Source organism: Lepeophtheirus salmonis, chromosome 2 (assembly GCF_016086655.4).
Source record: "Lepeophtheirus salmonis chromosome 2, UVic_Lsal_1.4, whole genome shotgun sequence".
Taxonomy (NCBI): domain Eukaryota; kingdom Metazoa; phylum Arthropoda; class Copepoda; order Siphonostomatoida; family Caligidae; genus Lepeophtheirus; species Lepeophtheirus salmonis.
This window is the reverse complement of record NC_052132.2, coordinates 40,629,096-40,651,882: the sequence shown is the minus strand read 5'-3', so window position 1 is coordinate 40,651,882 and position 22,787 is coordinate 40,629,096. Positions and strand designations below refer to the sequence as shown.

General features: G+C 30.7%; 5 protein-coding genes across 6 annotated transcripts in view; 1 reads left to right on the top strand and 4 right to left on the bottom strand.

Annotated features, from left to right (window-relative positions):
• LOC121132210 (uncharacterized) overlaps positions 1-20,913 on the top strand; it is a 33,993-nt gene extending 13,080 nt beyond the window's left edge. Inside the window, exons 3-4 of the mRNA XM_071894132.1 lie at positions 19,691-19,774; positions 19,855-20,913. Of these exons, the coding sequence (XP_071750233.1) occupies positions 19,691-19,774; positions 19,855-20,772 (1,002 nt within the window). The 3' untranslated portion in view covers positions 20,773-20,913. The remainder of the gene's footprint in view (positions 1-19,690; positions 19,775-19,854) is intronic.
• On the bottom strand, positions 1,044-2,133 carry LOC121113746 (uncharacterized). The gene is made up of 2 exons (XM_040707600.2): positions 1,989-2,133; positions 1,044-1,928 (listed from the first exon to the last, which is right to left on the bottom strand). Exons 1-2 carry the CDS (start codon positions 1,998-2,000, stop codon positions 1,185-1,187), a joined length of 756 nt encoding a protein of 251 aa, XP_040563534.1. The 5' UTR covers positions 2,001-2,133; the 3' UTR covers positions 1,044-1,184.
• Positions 4,834-14,652, bottom strand: LOC121113748 (uncharacterized). 2 transcript variants are annotated; one of them, XM_040707603.2, is made up of 3 exons: positions 14,522-14,652; positions 13,831-14,449; positions 4,834-4,956 (listed from the first exon to the last, which is right to left on the bottom strand). In XM_040707603.2, the coding sequence occupies exons 1-3, from the start codon at positions 14,531-14,533 to the stop codon at positions 4,949-4,951; spliced, it is 639 nt and encodes a 212-aa protein (XP_040563537.2). In that variant the 5' UTR covers positions 14,534-14,652; the 3' UTR covers positions 4,834-4,948. The 2 variants fall into 2 exon arrangements, with proteins under 2 accessions (XP_040563537.2, XP_071742928.1); XM_071886827.1 differs by lacking the exon at positions 4,834-4,956 and adding an exon at positions 9,014-9,045 and having other exon boundaries at positions 13,719-14,449.
• On the bottom strand, positions 4,965-5,789 carry LOC121113750 (cuticle protein 6-like). The gene is made up of 2 exons (XM_040707606.1): positions 5,668-5,789; positions 4,965-5,585 (listed from the first exon to the last, which is right to left on the bottom strand). The coding sequence occupies exons 1-2, from the start codon at positions 5,677-5,679 to the stop codon at positions 4,965-4,967; spliced, it is 633 nt and encodes a 210-aa protein (XP_040563540.1). The 5' UTR covers positions 5,680-5,789.
• LOC121113749 (uncharacterized) lies at positions 9,014-9,997 on the bottom strand. Its single transcript, XM_040707604.2, has 3 exons — positions 9,905-9,997; positions 9,783-9,822; positions 9,014-9,739 (listed from the first exon to the last, which is right to left on the bottom strand). Exons 1-3 carry the CDS (start codon positions 9,914-9,916, stop codon positions 9,147-9,149), a joined length of 645 nt encoding a protein of 214 aa, XP_040563538.1. The 5' UTR covers positions 9,917-9,997; the 3' UTR covers positions 9,014-9,146.
• Positions 20,914-22,787: the final 1,874 nt, after the last annotated feature.

Sequence of the window (22,787 nt, the reverse complement as noted above, 5' to 3'; positions counted from 1 at the left end):
TGGAGTTGTATATATAGGACTATGAATTAATACCGTCAATGGATTTCAAGACAATTTATGAGACCAATAACAAGTCACTTATAAGCTCCTTCAACAAATTTTGAATTATATTTTTCTAATATTATATAATGACATTGGAATATGTATTTTGGTTTGTAATAATTTTCTTAAGTGGTATTTATCAGGGAATATTAGAATAAGAATCCTGCTACAACTCCATTAATTTTGTACAACATACTCTAATGTAAATTCCTTTGTCAATGTTTAATTTTATTGATTAAATTATTTATTAAAAATAAATGTATACATACATATTTAATTATTGAAGAAAAAGATCCCCAAAAATATATTCGACACATTATGTATTTTGTTAATCGCAGGAGGTATGGTTGGGCCCAAATTTATGGGAAGGGCCTTGCTCCTGTAAGATATTATACTTGTTCGTAAATTCTTGATTTTTTTGCAATATAAATAATCGATCATGTCAAAGGATAATTAATTCATTACGGAGTAGTAATTGGGACTTCTTCTATTAGAGTTGCTGATGTAATTGTTTATTATTTAATTTAGGGAATGTACTTCAATGGTACAGATTCAAACTACATTCAAAACACATACTACTGTGTCGTGTTCATAAAATGATCTTTAATGAAAAGGTATAATGAAATTATATTTTCTGCAAGACAACACCCATTCATTTACATATATGCCATATATGTATTGCATATAGACAATGCCTATTTATCATAATATCATTTTAAATTGAGTTAGAATATAAAATCGTATTTTTAAATCAATGTAATCTCATTTTTCGACCAAATGTTCCTAACAAACCTTTTGCAAAATTTCCGTTCGACAAAATATATATTGGGAAAATTGTCGTCCGGAGAAATTTCATTCCCCCATTGTTTTTCAACTAAAGTGTTTATGTGCAATTGTCGTAAAACTACTTCTTTATCTAAAATAAAATAGGATTATGGTAATAATATTAATTCTTAACCAAAAGTTTAAATTGAATGTCATTATTTTTTGACAAAAAACTATTTTTCTTATATTTGGATTATATTTCGTCTATGTTCATCTCAAAATATTATATATTACAATAAAGAAAGGTACTGAATGAATATCTCCTTATGGTCAGAGATCAAAATCTTTTATTAGTTTTGAATTGATGCGAATATCATTTAATCCCAGTCTCCACCAGCGGCAACAGCCTCATCAAAGGTTTTTTGGAACTCAGCCTTGGCAGCAGCAACTTCAGGGGTGTCAGGAATTTGTTTTCCTTCGAAAACTGGAGCGGGAGCTTGGACAAGGGGTTCAGCTTCGGGAACAGCTGGGGCAACTGGCAATCTAGAGTCGACAGTTCTGAATCCAAGACCATCAGCAACATAGGAGACCGATTGCAAAACACCGTTGGCATCAACATATTGATATCCTCCAGCAACACCTCCATAGGTATTACCATGTTCGTGCTTAGCGGAGTTGATGTTGGAGTATCCGAACTTGAGGTTGCCGAATTCATCTTGAGAGTGGAATTGAGAGCTGGCAGGGTAACCGTATCCGGCAGCATAAGGAGCAGCATGGGGGGCAACGTATCCTGCAGCATAGGGAGCAGCATGGTGGGCAGCGTATCCAGCGGCATAGGGAGCAACATGGTGAGCAGCGTATCCTGCAACGTAGGGAGCAGCATGATGGGCAGTATATCCACCGACATAAGGTGCGGCATAAGGAGTAGTGTAAGCGTAGTCTAAACCTTTTGGTGCTTCGATTGTTTCTACTTTAAGTTCGGTCTTTTCTGGGGCGGGGATCTTGACAGCAGGGACAGCATATGGAGCATATCCGGGATAACCATATCCATGACCACCAACGTAGGGGCTAAGGTATGAGGCTTGGGATGATCCAATGACCAAGAGGACTGCTAAAGCCGTCTAGAAAATAAAACATAATATATAACCGTTTGTTAAGTACATTTATATCCTATTACTTACAAAAGATTTCATATTGGAATGTTATTTTTTGAGATGCTAAACGAATGAGTGTATGATCACAACTGATTTTAAGCTTAGAATTTATTCACGAAGATAACTAATAATTACATTACATACTGACTCTCTACGAATGAGTGCGGAGTACATATTGTTTACTACTAGTGGTATATTTTACACAATGACTCCACCCTATCAAGTTATATATATATTTTTTTCATTTTTCTTTTTGTGTGGAAAATGCAAGTCTTGGATTTTCAATTCTATATTTCTTAATAAATATAAGAATTTTAATTTATCAAGATTGAAATCATTCAAATTTTGAAACCCAATAATAACAAAATATAAATGCTATATTTGTTAAGTTGATCTTCATTTTATTTTCCAAATTTTATGCAAATGACGAATAAGTATATTATGTTTTTTATGTATATTTTTAATAATAAAACCATTAAAATAGGAGAAATTATTTTTCTCTGCCCACTTTTTACTTTTATTCCTTTGTTTTTTTAGTAGGGTTAGGACAATAAAAACATTTTTATTTGTCATCATCGTTTTTAATGATATAATAGTATATGCTAGACAACATTATTGTAAAATTTCATATGGACCCAGTATTTACTTGATTTTTAATCCAGTCATTTCAATACAGTAATATTAAAATAATCGGAACCGAATCAGTATTTATTCAGCAATCTTTTTTACTGCAAGTTTGTATATCGATTATTAACACAAACTTTGATGTCTAAATCTCAAATTAAATACTTATAATATACTCTCCCACCTCCCACCACCCAGAAGCAAAATTATACACTTCTTTTATATCAAATATATATGCTTAATTTGAATGAAACCCTCAATAACCACAAAAATTCTTGTATACGTCAATATGTAATATTTCATAATTTATTATTAGAATATAAAAGCACAGGATATGAGGGGAAGTTACCACAATATATGGGGAATCAGAATAACTTAAAACACCGCATTATGCGAAATCAGCAGTATTATCCTAGGACCTCATGTATATTCTTTACGTGTATATACTTATAAAAATTTCCAAATGAAAAAAAGATGTACCGGTGTAGATATTCACATAAATACAGGGCTCAAGGGTTCTCTCGTTTTTACAAAAGAAAAAACAACAACATAAAACCGACAATTTATTTTAAATAAAAATCCAAGTCTTTGTAAATCATATGTCATGAAGCTTACTCGATATAATTGCCCTCAGCCACGATACGGCCTCTGAAGTGGAAAATGCCATAACGACGAGGTCCCTGGGTATTGATGGCGGTCACCAGACTTGGCTTAGTTGTGTTGGGACATCTATTATTGGGTTTTGCAAAGTAGGCCAGACAAAATAATCAGGGTCAGGGCTGTTGGGATGTCAAGATGTAGCCCGTTTGAACATTTGGTATCCTTGTCAACACATTCCCTTACTTTTTTGTCACTGACTTCAAGTTCCTTTCTAATTTAGACGAAGGACGTCGTTGAGGACCGGTAAATGATGGTGCACACTTTCTCAACAAACTCTGCGTCCCTGACCTTCCTGGAGTCCTTCTGTGACCTCTTCGACTTCAAAATAGTCCTCCGGGGTTATCCGTAATCTCCAGTTTCTTATATGTTTCGTAGGTGTAACGCATTGCCGGCCAAGTGGAGTGAATTATTCCCTATGAAGGATATTTTAGCAAGATACTATTGAATTCAATTTGTAATCTCAATAACTTCTTATTCATGCCTTTTCTGACCACCAAAAACTTGTCTTATTTTATAATGTATAATTATACTAATTTTGAAATTATTTGGCTTTAGACTCATATTTTTTTGCTCTGTTAGATCAATATTTTTGGATAACGTTCTTATAAATAAATATTGCGCTCTATATATTTTTGTGCCTATAAATCTACTGTTTCTTCAATTATAGTGATCTTATTCTGGAACCACTTCAACAAAAAATGGTTATATTTAGACTACAAATATGTAATATCAATAAATATTTGATAACGTATATGTATGTGAGAATCTTAAATTTTCATAATATACAATATCATTTATTATTAACAGGTCAAAATGACCCGTACTCCAATTTTTGTACAAAAGTCATTTGTAGCAAAAAATCAATTATACAAAATGATAATTTTTTTACTATCCCTCATATTGAGGTCTATTTAGGAAAATAAAAGAAACTTTAAGTCTGAAAAATATCAATAATAGGAAATTTTTGTGGCCTAATTTTGAGAATTGGTCAATTTGAAAATGAAAACTACAAGAGAGTTTAATATATATACAGTAAAAAAAATGTTCCATAAATTTAAACTTCAAAAATTGTGATTTCTTACTGTTTTAGTCACTTTTTCCAAAATTTCATTCGCTTTATACACTAGATAAAACAATAAATATTTTAATAAAACTTAATGGATGAGTTCATTAGAATATACACAGTCCTAAGCCGAAATTGATATTGTTTGGAAAATGATGGACAATAATTAGCCTCGTCTTTTATAAGAGAAGGAATATTTTGATTGATAAATCAAATACTTGAATTGACAAAATATATGTTGGTAAGAAGTAACTATCAAAACTCATGCTTACAAAAAAATAAACAAATATTTACCAGTAGTTATAACGTATGGAATTAAACGATTAATATATAACTCTATCAATAATCAATATTTTAAATAAAAAAGATATTTAACAATAATTAAATATTCAAAATGATTCTCCTTTTCAATAAAAAATGTAATTTTAATCTCTTTTTCTTATTAGATAGAATCAGTGATTGCATGTTAATATGTTTAAGAAGATAACCTCAGTGTCCAACAGACAAACAAATAATAACATGTAGTAGAATTCAGGAGATTTATATATTTTTTTCCGCCTATGTTCATCTCAAAACATTTACATATATTTCAAAGACATGTATAATAATGGTTGTACTATGAGTATCAATCGAAAACTAATTATTTATGTTATGATTTATTCGGATGCTGCCGCATCATAAGCTTTCTGGAATTCTTCCTTAGCAGCAGCGACTTCAGGGGTGTCAGGAATTTGCTCTCCTTCAAAAACTGGAGCTTCAGGTTGAACAAGAGGCTCAGCCTCAGGTACTTTGGGGGCAACAGGTAATCTGGAGTCGACAGTTCTAAATCCAAGACCATCAGCAACATAGGAGACGGTTTGCAAGACACCATTGGCATCAACATATTGATAACCTCCTGCAACACCTCCATAGGTATTGCCATGTTCGTGCTTAGCGGAGTTAATGTTGGAATATCCGAACTTGAGGTTTCCAAATTCATCTTGAGAGTGGAATTGAGAGCTAGCAGGATAACCGTATCCAGCAGCATAGTGACCAGCATAAGGTGCAGGGTAGTATCCAGGATAGGGAGCAGTATACGTGATTGGTTTTGGTTCTTCAGCCTTGTCCTCAGCATCCTTTACGACAGGAACATAATGATAAGGTGTAGCGTAGGGTGCAAGGTATGGTGCTACGTACGGAGCAGATGCATATCCTGAATATCCATAGCCGAATCTGTAATTAGGATTGATGAGACCACCTTGGATTGATCCAATGGTCATGAGAACAGTTAATGCTGCCTAAAAAGACAAATTTTAGTTCATGATATGTGAATAAATTTAGATTTATATTATGAAACATGTTCATCATTTCTATACTTACTAATGGTTTCATTTCTGTATATTTGTTTTGAGATGCTAAACGAAACTGATTTTTGATTTGCACATTTGATTAAAATAATACCTCGTATTGGCTCCCTCGCAAGTTTGTTATTTATACTAAAATAAAAGAAAAAAGAAGTTTTTCTTGTTTTTTAATGTTTTTCATTGGATTGAACCCTACTCCACCCATCTGTCAAAGCTCATAGTCATTGTAGTTTTAACCTCATGCCCATCATCACTTTATTCGTTTTAATACTAATCACATAGAACATATATTTTCATCAAAAAGGTGTTTTTTTCATAGACAGTTTATTTGCAGCCTTTTGAAACAATATATTTGGATAAAAAAGTTCGCATATTAATACTAATCGCTGAAATTTTTACAGTTACTGACTCAATTCCAGTAAACTCCAAGAATATTTCTAAAACTTTGAAATATCCAATATTTAAATATTTGGTAATTATGTAAACAAATAAACCCAATAATAAAGCGATTTTATTGTGGTGTGCCTCCATCAAATAACCAAAATATTACCACTTATATAGGGAAAACGGACCTCATTGGCGCACAGACGAATTTGGTTTTAGTGGAATTATTGTTGCATGATCTATGGCATTTTAGAGAGTTAAGTGCACCCAATTTTGTGTTAAAAATTTTCTTCTGAAACACAATAATTATCTTCGATCATTAAACTATTTTTATAATACAATAACTAAGGAAAATTAATATAAAATTTCTATGCATTGGGGATAATTTGTAGTATTTGGGGGATGTTTAAAATTAAAAGAAACTAAAGTTAAAAATGTTAACCTCTGACAATTTGAAGAATGTTTTGAAATAGAACAGGTTAAATGCCATGATGTTTCATTAGATCAGCTACAAGTGTGTCGTGGATGGGAGGGGAGGAGGAAATATACAAGGAAGTATTCAAGAATTACTCTGATGTCGATCCTTAATTCTACTCTTAGTCCATCAAGGACTCATAATTATAACTCCGTAACAAACCCGTAGTGTTATTTTCTGTCTTTTATGAACACTCACGAATGCTCAATCCAATAGCAAGCAAAGGGTTACCTGGCGTTGCTCAGGCTAAGGAGGGAGCGTGAAATCACACTGAGGATAGTCAATACAACTTTTTTAATGTTTAGACACCTTTAGTGTGGGCAAGCATTAGGGTATTCTTAGAGGCATTATAATATAGCGCCTGTATGACATATGCATGTATAAATATGAATTTAAAAAAAATGTCTTATAAACTTCAAATATCATACCAAGATATATGAGTGAACAAATTTTTGTCGAAGGGGTGTCCATCTTTAATTTTTGTAGAAATATTGTCAAATTGAAATTCGTCAAAAAAATTGCAAACAAACTGTTTGACACTAATTTTGCACATAAAAAGTAGTCAATAGTGTTTATTGGCATTCTAAAGACCTACTACAATTTTTTTCGTAATTACAAAATAAAAAAAATTATGGAAAATAATGTTATCGAAAAAAAAAGCTTCGATAACTAATTAATTTTTGCAAATGTAGAAAAAAAATACTATATATTTTAATGTGGAACTTATAATTTTATGTCCATAACGCATGGCTTTGTGGAATTCCATCTTGAAAATTTAAAATGATATTGGATGAAAAAAAGGGAAAAATTGCAATAAATTGAACTAACAATTAAAGCATGACAGACAATTAAATAACAAAATTCATTTGTAAAATTTATATGCAAATAAATCTTTAAACAAGTTTCTACAAACTCTTTTTTATCCACAAATCCAATATTTAATGGTGTTTTTGCGACTTTTTTACACCTCCTAAAAATAGTACAATTTTCACCAATTTTTATTCTGCACCTAACCTTTTTGATCTCGAAAAAATTTGAAAAAAACTTTAATCGTATAGTTGTTTTTAGAAAATCCAGTACCTTTTCGATTCACAATTCTACCTCCTACGTAGTCTCCTTGAGCTAAAAAAAACAATTTTTTTGGTTTTTGTGTATAGAATTAGCCCCCCCCTAACATGACACCCAAAAATTGGCAATCCCATCTTAGCCTGACCAAATTAAAACAAGGCACCCATACAAATGTTCACCCTCCTAAACCCAGCAGTATGGACACCCATAAAAGACACACACAGACAAACTAGACATGTAAATACCGATAATTAATTAATAAGTATTCTAAAAAGAAATCCAATCCATTATTTTCAATGGATTTTTTTATTTCAGATTTTTTCCCATAAATAATTATTTTATGCATATTTTTACTATTGGCCTTCCGGAGCGTGGTATATCTTTAATATCAAAATGACAGAAACAAAATCAATGGAACCAAAATTATTGCGTGTGATGGACTTTTACAGTATCAGTCCAAAAACATTATTCACATTATCAGGCATCTTGCTTGTTTATTCGCTTCTTAAAAGAAAAACTATAAGATATTATGTACTGCTGTTCATCTTTGACACACTCTCTAACAATATTGAGTCTAATAATTACAAAATTTGTGCAAAAAGTTTTTTTTTACTAAATCTTATCTTTTTAATACAATCTAGAGTATTTACTTATGCAAAGCGAGATATACATTACTTAAGCCAGCTATCGGCAAAATTATTGATTTTTTTTACAACAACTATTTACATATGTTGATTAATTAAATAGATTATTTGTAACTAAATTTTTTGATTAACTAAATTTTGTTTCAATTATATAAATAAATACTTCTTTCTCTATTGATTATTTTTATCCAACTATTTATAATTAAAATAATATGGAAACCCAAAGTTGATTAATGCTTTGAAATATTTACAAAATAGGATATCTATATCTTTTCTGTAATCAAAGAATATACAAAAAGTGAAAAAGGATCCATCTAGCCCCATTTTTCTCTAAAGCCAATAAAAGCAGCTTGAATCTCCCTCACAAATTTGTATCTGACAAATTTATTTTTCCAGCTTTTGAATTGAAATATTATGATCACTTAACAAAAATTTTAACTAACACATGAATATTGATTTTTTTACTCGTTTGCAGACCCTCACATATTTATCAGGCGTTATGCCGTTGATTAATTATATATGTAAATCAAGTGTAATTATCTTATCAATTAATTATTTTTAATGTATGGAATCAAAAGACTCAGATATAACTCTATCAATAATGATTTTTTTTTTAAAGTCATCTTACAAGACACCAATCACATGGTATTCAATACAATTCCATTTAATACAATGAAATAATTTTAGTTTCACTTATTTCCCCATAACATGGATTCAGTGATTGCAAATTTTTATATTATGGAAGATAAATTCAGTGTCCAACATTAGCAGGAAAATAAAGAGATATATAGTTGCATTTAGGAAATTATTATATTTATTTCGCCTATGTTCATCTCAAAACATTTGCATACATTCCAAAGACAAGTATATTATTATTGGTGGTTCCACAAGTATCAATTGGAAAATAATTATTTGAATTATCATTTATTCGGATTCAGTATTAACTTTTGCTGCATCATACGCTTTTTGGAATTCTTCCTTAGCAGCAGCGACTTCAGGGGTGTCAGGAATTTGCTCTCCCTCAAAAACTGGAGCTTCAGGTTGAACAAGGGGCTCAGTCTCAGGTACTTTAGGGGCAATAGGTAATCTGGAGTCGACAGTTCTAAATCCAAGACCATCAGCAACATAGGAGACAGTTTGCAAAACACCATTTGCATCAACATATTGATAACCTCCTGCAACACCTCCATAGGTATTACCATGTTCGTGCTTAGCGGAGTTAATGTTGGAATATCCGAACTTGAGGTTTCCAAATTCATCTTGAGAGTGGAATTGAGAGCTGGCAGGATAACCGTATCCAGCAGCATAGTGACCAGCATAAGGTGCAGGGTAGTATCCAGGATATGGAGCAGTATAAGTGATGGGTTTTGGTTCTTCAGCCTTGTCCTCAGCATCCTTGACGACAGGAACATAATGATAAGGTGTAGCGTAGGGTGCAAGGTATGGTGCTACGTACGGAGCAGATGCATATCCTGAATATCCATAGCCGAATCCGTAATTAGGATTGATGAGACCACCTTGGATTGATCAATGGTCAAGAGAACTGATTGATGAGACCACCTTGGATTGATCCAATGGTCAAGAGAACTGTCAATGCTGCCTAAAAAGACAAATTTTAATTCATGATATGTGAATTTATATTGATTTATATTATAAAGTATGTTCATCATTTCTATACTTACTAATGATTTCATTTTTGTAATGTTGTATTGAGATGCTAAACGAAACTGATTTTTGACTTGCACATTTAATTAAAATAATACCTCGTATTTGCTCCCTCGCAAGTTTATTAAGTTGGAATAGTAGAATAAAAGAAGTTTTTCTTGCTTTTTTACTGTTTCTTCTTTGGACCAAAACCTACTCCACCCATTTGTCAATGCATATATTCACTTTAGTTTTAACCTCAGGTTCATATATTTCACATATTTCATTTCCTAATATTTTGAGTTAAATATTTTGTTTGTTTTTCAAATATCTACATATACACCCAATAAACATTCTCTTTCTACGTTCTTTAATATTTTTCTTGAAAAATTTTCTTTTTATTTAAATGTTAACCTTTTCGAAACAAACTTGTAATCTTTTATTTTTTGAAGAATTGATTAACTATTATCACTACTATTTGTAAAATAATAAGACTAAATAATATACATGATAAAAAAAATTGGAATTACATTTTTTTTAATGTTCCTTTTATTGGTGAGTTTGTGTTACACTGATTAATTAAATATTACAATTAATCCATCTGACCTAGGAATCTTGTGTGAAATCCAGATACATAATATTAATTTAAACAAATAATTTCGATAAAAAAGTTTTTCAATTTTAGTTAATTGTCAACATTTTTGAATCAATATATTTCAATAAAAAAGTTATTTATCCATACGTGTGTTCCAAATTTCAAAGTTATTCACTCAATTGCAGTAAAAAACCAAAGAATTGGTGTAAAACTTCGAAATTTGACAAGTTGAATATCGGGTAATTATGTAAACAAATAACTTCAAAAGTAAAATGATTTCATTGTTATGTTTTTCCGTATTATGAACAATATTTCTTGGATTTCTACTATAAATTTGGTTATCTGTTGATTCACGATATTGTTATATTTTTAAACTTATTTTTATATAAACTTTACGACAATGTGGATAAATTGTCAGCAATGTATTTATTTGTTTTATAAAGTTTAATTTGGGTCATAAAATACTTTCTTAGGTAAAGTTTTGGATAAAAAGTGTAAAGTTAGTCAATTTAGCATCTATAATAGGATATTTTTTTTTTTTTTTTGATGGAATTAAATAGTGTGGTTTTATTTTTTACAAGTTGAATTACTTTATTTGTCAATGTCGAAAGAATCATGTCAAAGGGAAAAAAATGGTCATATATTGATATATTAAATAAAACACGTATATCTGTAAACTTCGTGACCATGTAACGAGTCTTCTCATACATTTTAATGTAAAAAAGGTAAGTTATCTCCAATTGTTTTTTGTTTTTTTATAATCAGCAAAAATGTATTGTTCCAAATTGTTCACAATTTTTTCTGCCATATATTCTAAGTTTAATATCTAAATCCTATTTAAACAGTTTTAGCCCCCTTCTCTACAAAAATATTGTCCCTCTATGAAAATAAATATGAAGCAGGTGAGAATGGGGCTAATTTGTGCATAGCCGAAGTTGGTTTCCTTTCATTTCTAATAAGTTTCTGCGAGCTGTGCGTCAGTATTGTAGGGGAGGTAGAGTTGTATTATCAACAGTATTTTTAGGTTGGTGAGTGTACGCAATCCTGATCCCTGATTTTACACTCTAAAAGTGAGGTTATTCATGTTATGAATTTTCTTCTGAAGCTCTAGAATTAAATAAATTAGTTGATGCGAAAATAATTTTTAAAATGTTTCATTGCAGTAAATTTGGCTTTTAAAGCCTCATTTTATGACGTTTTTAGAGTATTATTTAGATTCAGAGTAATATTTTGAAATTAATTTAAAATATATGAAAATTCTAAATAATAAAAATTTATAAATCCAATCCAGCATTAAAAAAATAGAATATTTTTTTAGTTATGTTGAATACAATTCTTACAAAATGGGTCTAATGGTACATCAATCAAGTAAAATGAGGGGTCTTGTTTAAAATTTAGTATGTTTTGCATATTTTTTTTTTTTTTTTACATTACAACTTAAAAAGATTACCTTAAAGAAAAAACACATTTTTGATTGTTTTTTTCCCTTTAACTTTTATCTTAGAGACACTTAATATTAACTGTATTCAAAATAACTTAATAAACAATTTATCTTTACAATGCTCAATGTTTTTTATCAATTGTAATTACCCTAAATTTTCCTCCCAGTATATAGTTATTTCATATCAAAACATATCGTCTCTGAGTCGAAGTTATACTCAAAAAAAGAAATTTAAAAAAAAGGATTTACTGGCAGAACCTATCGCGATTGAAAATTATAATAGTATTTTTTATGTTTTATTGTTTAAATAATAAATGTAGGTTTTAGCTGGCGGGTAATAAAACTTAGGTAGTATATATGTTTATTAGTTAAGTAAATTATATGAAATTGACAGTTTTGGTTAACTTAAATTTAAGTTTTATTGATAAATACTATTGTTCAATTTATACTTTTTTTCATATTATTTATCAATAATCCCTAATTCATCAAAGTATTCTGTCAATGGGACAACTTGGATTTAAAAAAATTCCAACATTAGTTTTGATATTACAGCTAAAGAAGAATAAACTATTTTATTAAATTAAAGGCAAAAGTAGATTATTGTATTAAACTATGCATAAAATAGGATCTCAATATTCCTTCTCCAAAGGCTTGTGCAAAAAAGTCAAAAAACCACCAACACTTCTACTCTTCTATAAAGCCGATAAAAGCATCTTCGATTGCCTGTAAAATTATTTATTTAGGAATTTTAAGAATTATAACTGAAATATTTTAACCATATAGGTAAATTTTTGACTAACAGGTATCGTATAGTCAAACAGCTGAATATATTTATTTTTATTCATTATTTGCAGATTCTCATATGTATATAAGTATATTAAGGTAAATAAAATATAGGTATCTCAAGAGTAGGTCTTGGGAATTTGAACATATATATATTAGGGTGTCCCAAGACAACTATCAAAAAAAAATATTTCTCAAAAATTTGAAATGCCAGAAAAAAATCGTCAATGCTTAGAGTAGTTACGGCTGAGATATACTTCAAAAGCTTAAGAAAGACTTCCATGGTTTAATTACCGTTGAGGAGCATCAAAAGCAACTTCTACTACGTTGCATTCATGAACACAAGTAAATAAATAAAGCAATTAAAAGAAAATATATTCAAAAAACACTAATTGATTACGTTATTAAGTAATAATAATTCTTATATATGAAATAGAGTCTTATTATTTATCAATTATGAAAGATAAACACAACATTATCACTTTTTTAGAGTAGGGTTGAAACACGTCTTACTGAATTACTTGGAGATACTTCAAATTAGAAAGGCCAAAGTTTCACACAACATACATACATCTAGTTACTAATAGTGAAACGATGTAAAATATATTTATGATAAGTATTTTTTGTGTAATCTATATTTGAATGTCAATTTCCCGGTCCGACCACCAATCAAGTCATTGAATTGACTTTATGCTCTCGACTGCACCTGTTGTCATTATCTTTGAGATTTTTTTTTTTCATACTTGAGTAGCTGAGATCAAATAGAAAAAATACAGAGGGCATGCACTTTTGAAAAATTAATTTAAATTCTATGGGAAAGCTTAATAGATGTATAATTATATATATTTATATTTTTTAATTTAAAAAAACAATTACTAGTATTTCTAACAAATGGAATTAAAAGAATCAATTATCAAATATTTATCTCTATGAATAATAGTATTCAGATATTGTATGCACCTCAGAGTTAAATGTAAATAGGAAAATAAAGAGATATATTGTTGGACTTAAGAATTTTTATTTTTTTTTTCGCCTATGTTCATCTCAAAACATTTGCATACATTTCAAAGACAAGTATATTAATTGTAGTACTATGAGTATCAATTGGAAAATATTCATTTGAATTATCATTTATTCGGATTCAGTATTAACTGTTGCTGCATCATAAGCCTTTTGGAATTCTTCCTTAGCAGCAGCGACTTCAGGGGTGTCAGGAATTTGCTCTCCTTCAAAAACTGGAGCTTCAGGTTGAACAAGGGGCTCAGCCTCAGGTACTTTAGGGGCAACAGGTAATCTGGAGTCGACAGTTCTAAATCCAAGACCATCAGCAACATAGGAGACGGTTTGCAAAACACCATTGGCATCAACATATTGATAACCTCCTGCAACACCTCCATAGGTATTGCCATGTTCGTGCTTAGCGGAGTTAATGTTGGAATATCCGAACTTGAGGTTTCCAAATTCATCTTGAGAGTGGAATTGAGAGCTAGCAGGATAACCGTATCCAGCAGCATAGTGACCAGCATAAGGTGCAGGGTAGTATCCAGGATATGGAGCAGTATACGTGATTGGTTTTGGTTCTTCAGCCTTGTCCTCAGCATCCTTGACGACAGGAACATAATGATAAGGTGTAGCGTAGGGTGCAAGGTATGGTGCTACGTACGGAGCAGATGCATATCCTGAATATCCATAGCCAAATCCGTAATTAGGATTGATGAGACCACCTTGGATTGATCCAATGGTCAAGAGAACTGTCAATGCTGCCTAAAAAGACAAATTTTAATTCATGATATGTGAATTTATATGATAAAGTATGTTCATCATTTCTATACTTACTAATGATTTCATTTTTGTATATTTGTATTGAGATGCTAAACGAAACTGATTTTTGACTTGCACATTTAATTAAAATAACACCTCGTATTGGCTCCCTCGCAAGTTTATTAAGTTGGAATAGTAGAATAAAAGAAGTTTTTCTTGCTTTTTTACTGTTTTTTCTTTGGATTAAAACCTACTCCACCCATTTGTCAATCCATATATTCATTGTAGTTTTAACCTCAGGCTCATATATTTCACATATTTCATTTCCGAATATTTTGAGTTCAATTCTTTGTTTGTTTGTCAAATATCTGCATATACACCCAATAAATATTCTCTTTATATGTTCTTTAATATTTTTCTTGAAAAATGTATCTTTATTTTATTTAAAGGTTAACCATTTCGAAACAAACTTGTAAGCTTTTATTTTATGAGCAATTGATTAACTATTATCACTACTATTTGTAAAATAATAAGACGAAATAATATGAATGATAAAAAAAATTGGAATTACATCTTTTTTTAATGTTCCTTTCATTTGTGAGTTGGTGTTACAATGATTAATTAAATTTTACATTTAATCCATCTGACCTAGGAATCTTGTGTGAAATCCATAAAGTAAATTTATTTCTCTATGAATGACCGGGGTGGTAACTTACGCACATTGAGTTCAAGAATAATTTCTTCACAGCTTGTTGTCGATTGAGCTACGACGACTCCATCGATAATTTGTGTAATTAAATTAGATATAGACGATTATAGATATATTATTAATTCTAATCTAGTGTTATGCTTATACTATTTTCAACCAAATTGATGACGATTCAATACTTAAATATTTTTTATAAAGAACTAATTTCAGTTGTAGCTCCCAATATTTTGGAAACACAAGTCTTAAAAAAACAATGTTAAAAATGTATTGTAAGAGTTTCAAAGTAATTAATTCCATAATCTTTTTTTTTATTAAATATATTTCAAATCAGAGCAGAGAATTGTACATATGATATGAAAAGATAAAATGGCCGACACAGTTAATAGGCAGTTCAAAGTATTTGATTTATTGAGACATAGTCATCCTTTGTAAAATAAATTTTTATAGCTATAATTTTTATAAGTGATAGGTTTAGTGGGGAATATTAAGATTGAATAATGATCTGATATAGATATTCATTTACTTTTAAATCAATGTGCAGATTTTGAAAGACCTACCCCACAGCCTACCACATGAAGAAAAGGAGGTCCAAGATGATCAATCAATATTATCAGGATTCAAATAACAACAAATAATTATAGAATTATCGATATGATTAGGTATTAATTATGTTTTATACTAGGAAAAAAAATTTAATAAAGGATCCTATGATTATTACATTAGATTTTGTAGAGTTACAAGTTGACGAGAAGACCGTCACATCACCACCTTTTTCCTTGAACCCCTTCAAGTGGTTTTTTACGGGAAATAAGATTGTCAATACTCAAAACAACTTCTCCACTGCAGTAATCATCAACCTGCGGTTCCGTTATACGGATTATAGATGGCTTGAAATCATCAACAATACATTTTTATATATTAAAATACTTCTGATGCTGAAATAAAAAATACTCGATTGTGAAACATTCCTGACCTTCTCCTTTTAAAAACCTATTTTGAATGTATTTTTCTATTTAGGAAGTACATTTCCGTTCCCTGACAAAAATAATATATTAATATCAAAGTGTCAAAATATAATTATACAAAAATCATTTTCCAATGTACATTTTTTTCCCCACAGTTTTTATCATGCGTATATCTCTGGATCTTATTCCAAAAAAAAAAATGTGTTTCTGAAAATATTATAATGAATTTGTTTTAGTTGACCTTTCATTGTTCAGATGGAGTTGTATCGATTAAGTATAAGTAGCCATTATTACAATAACTCCACCTGACTTGAGAATTGTTTTGAAATATATACATTTATTTAATTTTTATAGACTTCTCTAGAAGCAATCGTTGATTGAGCCTAAATACATTGAGTTTAAGAAAATACTTTTTCGTGGACACATTTTCCACTGGGATACGTCATAATTTGTACCATAATTGAAGAAGATACCATATCAGGGGCGCAAAATTGATATTTCCATTACATTTAATGGACAAATTTCCAATATCTCTTTATTACACTCCATCAAATGGTTTCAGTAAGTTGAAAAATACTTCAAATGGGGATTGAATACTACGTGATGCCATAGAAAAACAGTGATATTTGAATTAAATAAAAGTAATCTGCTCTGAAAATCCTTAAGAAATGTCTAAATTTGTACTTTTATTTTACATCGATTAAGAACAAGAAAAACTGGATAATAAGAGAAAAATATCGTATTGTTTCGATTGTAATAGTTAATATTTATCTACAATATTATAATAAGATTGTTTAACAATGTAATAACATATTTTTAATACATTTTAGGGTAAGAAATATTCTAAAACTAAGTAATTGAGAGATATATTTTTGATTGACAGTAAGTTTATGTTATTTTATTTTTTGGTCCTTTTTTGGCATTGAATAGTTCACTATTTGTCTTAATATTAATGAAAAAAAAGGGTTTTGATTGTTTTGAAGCTTTATTATTTAAGCCTCACAAAGGACCATCATCAACAATGCTCACGTCAAACAAATAACTTCTAAGCCTATAAATTGGTAATTGAAAATATTTTATCTCGTTGAATGATTAAAATTACAAGAGTTCCAAAGTTTAATGTACGTGTGCGTCGATAACTAAATTAGATACAGGCATAAAATATAAATAATATTTTAAAACTTCCAACGTCTCTTTTGAAAGTCTTTTTCCAGCGATTTTCTTATTTGCTAAAGTCTTCATTTAATGTCTTTTTTTATTATCTTTTAGACCCCAATTCAATAATTATTATAATTACTCTAAAGATAACAGCAAAAAAATTTAAGAAATTTACCAATATTAATCCCAAAATAATTTCTCAATCACTTTGTTTCTTATATTATTTTTCATAATAATCCAAGAACATTGAAAAAGTACTTCAACAAATGGTGAGCGGTAAAAAAAGAAAATATTTTATACACCTTCATCATAAAATTAATATTGTTTAGTCTAAAATTGTGGAATATTTCATCATAAACTAAATAGTTAAATTACTTTGGTACAATTATATTTAGATGATTTTTTATCGAGTTTAATATGAACCAAAAATACGAAAAAAAAATCAAATTAAAAGAAACATTTTCGTTCGAGTAAAAATATTGAACATAATAAAGCAATCTTTATGTTTATTCTTGTACCGTGTCAAATCTTGATGTGGTTACGAAATATGGAAATAAAAAATAAACAAGCGCTTCTTATTAAATTATAATTATGTGTATTTCGACTATGTTCATCTCAAAACATATAAATTTGTACCAAATATGAAAGAATGATTAAAAAGAATCCCGTGTTTTGTTTTTGAGTATCATTGGAAAATCATTGGACAGCTATATTTATGCTGATTGAACAGCGGCAGCAGCCTTTGCCGTATCAAAAGCTTTCTTGAATTCTGCTTTAGCAGCGACAACAGCAGGAGTATCAGAGACTGGCTTTCTTTCAAAAACTGGAGCTTTAAGGGGAGAAGCTGGTAATCTGGAGTCGACTGTTCTAAATCCGAAATCATCCGCAACATATGTGACAGTTTGCAAAACACCATTAGCATCAACATATTGATATCCACCATTCACTCCCGAATAAGTATTTCCCTGTTCGTATTTAGCAGAGTTGATGTTGGAGTATCCGAATTGAAGGTTTCCCAATTCATCTTGAGAGTGGAACTGAGAGCTGGCTGGGTATCCAAATCCAGCAGCATAAAATTGGCCAGCAACAGGAGCAGCATAGGGTGAAACATAATTGAGGGCATGGTGTGGAGCAAAGTTGACTGGTGTATTTTTAACTGTAGGAGCAATGGCAGGAACATGTGGAGCAGCATATGAGGAAACATGAGTAACGGCCTTGAATGGCGTAACCTTCTTCACAACCTTCTTTAGAGTTTTTACAGAAGGAGCATAAGATGGAGTAAGGAAGTATGCATTGTATGGAGAAACAAACGTTGATACATCTTTAGATTCTTCTTCAACCTTATGTTCTTCATTTTTGACAACCGGAACATATGATTTAGCTAATGGAGCAGCATATGAAGCCACATGGGGGATGGAAAGTAGGCCATATATGGTGACACATATTCATTTGCTACATTCTTTGGTGCTTCAATGTTGTGGACCTTATGCTCAGTTATATGAGGTGATGGGACATTAACTGCATGAGCGTAATTGGCATATGGAGCATAGACTGGAAAACCATATCTATAATAAGGACTGACGAATCCTCCTTGTGTAAATCCAATGACCAATAGAGTTGCAAAAGCAGTCTAAAAATATAGAAAAAGGTTGTTAAAACACAAATATATACTTCTATTCCATGGGGCATATTGTTTAAGTGTCTACTTACTAAGGTATTCATTTCAATGTATATATGGCTCTGTTTGTTTTGAGATGCTAAACGAAACTGATTTCTTCCTAGAAATTTTATTAAAAATTATAACTCGCTTCATTTGACCCTCGGTGTCTCAAAAAATAAGTTCGTCTGGGTTTTTAGACCAGCCTTCTAACTGACTTATCAAAAAAACTTTTTTATTATTGCTATTGAACAAAGAAATATATATATTTTTTTTAAATCAAATATTTATCATATTCAATTTTTGAATTTTACTAAGGTAAAAATGGTATTTGTTATTAATTGTATGTATTCAAAATTACTATAAAATAGTTTGTTAAGATTTATATTGATCCTTAATTATATAAGCAATCATCTTATCACAGAAACACTCTGTTTAAGTGTAAAAGTTAAATCTTCAACAAATTACCATAAAAAAAAAAATGTTTGTACATAAATATTACAATAAAATAAAGTGTAGGATAGGGAAGAAAAAATAAATTTACAGAAGGGTTCAAAAATACCTGTCTAAGTACAACATTTTCAAAAATACTATATATGTATACAAATCATATACCTATATAGGTATTCCTATATTCTTCATGACTCAATAATTAAAAGATAACGAAGAAAATGTGTAGTAGAAGTGACCAGACAGAAAGTTAAAAAAACAAAACACACATCGGAGCGCAAGTACGGAAATTGAAGTTATAATTTTTAATAAAATTTCTAGGAAGAAATCAGTTTCGTTTAGCATCTCAAAACAAACAGAGCCATATATACATTGAAATGAATACCTTAGTAAGTAGACACTTAAACAATATGCCCCATGGAATAGAAGTATATATTTGTGTTTTAACAACCTTTTTCTATATTTTTAGACTGCTTTTGCAACTCTATTGGTCATTGGATTTACACAAGGAGGATTCGTCAGTCCTTATTATAGATATGGTTTTCCAGTCTATGCTCCATATGCCAATTACGCTCATGCAGTTAATGTCCCATCACCTCATATAACTGAGCATAAGGTCCACAACATTGAAGCACCAAAGAATGTAGCAAATGAATATGTGTCACCATATATGGCCTACTTTCCATCCCCCCATGTGGCTTCATATGCTGCTCCATTAGCTAAATCATATGTTCCGGTTGTCAAAAATGAAGAACATAAGGTTGAAGAAGAATCTAAAGATGTATCAACGTTTGTTTCTCCATACAATGCATACTTCCTTACTCCATCTTATACTCCTTCTGTAAAAACTCTAAGGAAGGTTGTGAAGAAGGTTACGCCATTCAAGGCCGTTACTCATGTTTCCTCATATGCTGCTCCACATGTTCCTGCCATTGCTCCTACAGTTAAAAATACACCAGTCAACTTTGCTCCACACCATGCCCTCAATTATGTTTCACCCTATGCTGCTCCTGTTGCTGGCCAATTTTATGCTGCTGGATTTGGATACCCAGCCAGCTCTCAGTTCCACTCTCAAGATGAATTGGGAAACCTTCAATTCGGATACTCCAACATCAACTCTGCTAAATACGAACAGGGAAATACTTATTCGGGAGTGAATGGTGGATATCAATATGTTGATGCTAATGGTGTTTTGCAAACTGTCACATATGTTGCGGATGATTTCGGATTTAGAACAGTCGACTCCAGATTACCAACTGCTCCCCTTAAAGCTCCAGTTTTTGAAAGAAAGCCAGTCTCTGATACTCCTGCTGTTGTCGCTGCTAAAGCAGAATTCAAGAAAGCTTTTGATACGGCAAAGGCTGCTGCCGCTGTTCAATCAGCATAAATATAGCTGTCCAATGATTTTCCAATGATACTCAAAAACAAAACACGGGACTCTTTTTAATCATTCTTTCATATTTGGTACAAATTTATATGTTTTGAGATGAACATAGTCGAAATACACATAATTATAATTTAATAAGAAGCGCTTGTTTATTTTTTATTTTCATGTTCCATAAGCACATCCAAGTTTTTTTGACATTTTATATAAAGGTTGTATGACTAATTGTTTAAATCAATTATTTATTTCAACCTGTAGTTATTTAGACTTTGTTTGCTATACATATGAAAATTTAATCGTTTTGGGTGGGGTATTTAGGTTTCATAGAGATGAAGATATTATTTTTAAACCTGATGTTTTTATTATTTACATTTTGATATGCTTATTTAGTATACATGACAATAATTTTTATACATTATATGTTGTTAGATAGTGGGATGTGTTTATTAACAACACATTAGGGTGTCCCTTAAAATTCAATGTTTTACTTTTTCTTGTCTCAACCTTCCATTTTGTTCACTTCAAACAGAACTTCACTCTGCAATTTTTCTTTTACTTTAATCAACTTTTAATGATGGCCATTACTTCTAAATGGTTTCTCCTACTTTGAAAAGTTAGCCGGAAATAACATCGATATCTTTGATTTTTTCTATTGACATAAAGTTACAGTACCAATTTTATCTACCAATACCGGGTGGGATGTTGAAATCTGAACAATCAATACTTTTGAGTGTAAAGAGATATATTGTCGTAGTTACTATACATGTATAAAAAATATTTAAAAACCAACTGTAACACTGTATTGTCTCATCTAATCTTCAATGTAGCCTACTTTGGTGTCCACGATCGCCTCAAGTTGAGTTTTGGAGTCTGAGCCCGTATTCTTTGGACATATAGGCCCAGTGTTCGTTTAAGGGGTCCTTAATAGCAAATATGTTTTCATGTCTAAGGATAGAAGTCCAGTACTCTAAACGCAACCAGAAGGCGTAGTCCCAAACTTTGGTGTTCGGTGTATACGGGAGCCATATTTATTATGACTATAAATTGATGTTAATGCTCAATCATCTTTGAGCAGCTTTGGCAGTATGGGCAGGAGTGCTGTCTTGTTGCAAGACCACATTATTATTCTGGAAGTCATCCCCACCCCACGATAAGAATTGAGTCTCAAAAACCTTCACTTATTCACCTTCTGTGAGCCTGAATCTGAAAGGAAACCAAATGAGTGGGCCAGTAATCCCATGGGAGAACACAAACCCTAGGGACATAGTACTAGAAAGGTGCACACAATACATAGTTGTCCTGAACACGCCAAATATCCTTGAAATATTGATTAATTTATTCATTCATGAATAAGCGTGCAGATCTTCACGCGAGTGTTACGCTCAGAATCAATTATTCTGATAACTTAAAAAAGATAAACAAATGAATTTTATTCTCAGTGTTATGAAATGTTCAACATGTCTAATTTTATTTATTTATGGTACTGAAAAACTCGCTATAACTTTCCAAACTCGCCATAACTTCCCAGTTTTCCAATAACGTAGTGTTCAGAGTTCAGGGTCGTTTACTGGTTTTGTATTTTTACAGTATTCTATCCTATTTAATCAATTTTGTATTGTAAAATATTTTATCTACGTATAAAACTAAGTATTATTTGATGCATCCTTTTCTTTTCGATAGTGGATATATTTTAGGTTATTGTCCGTTTCATTTTTATTAAAAAATAAAACCGTCAGCAAATATTGAAAAATTTACAATTTTAGTCTAAAGCTTAAGAGCCAAGGGCCGCTATCTGTGATTGTCTCAAATGAACATATTTTCCATATCAGAGAAGTTGAGAGAATGAAAATAATAAAAAAATCAATATACCAAGTACCCTGTAAGAGCCACACAACTAATATTGTATAATGTATTATTTTAAGCATACGTCAGGTTTTTTCATTAAATCATTACTTATATCTATAATATATGATTATGTGGTAATTGTTCAACACTATGGTCATCCTCTTTGTGCATTA

Bases quoted from the DNA above. Each gene is read 5' to 3' on its own strand.
- LOC121113749 (XM_040707604.2), bottom strand. The intron at 9,740-9,782 runs GTGGTCTCATCA...GATCAATCCAAG, and splicing joins GACCATTGGATCAATCCAAG to GTGGTCTCATCAATCCTAAT.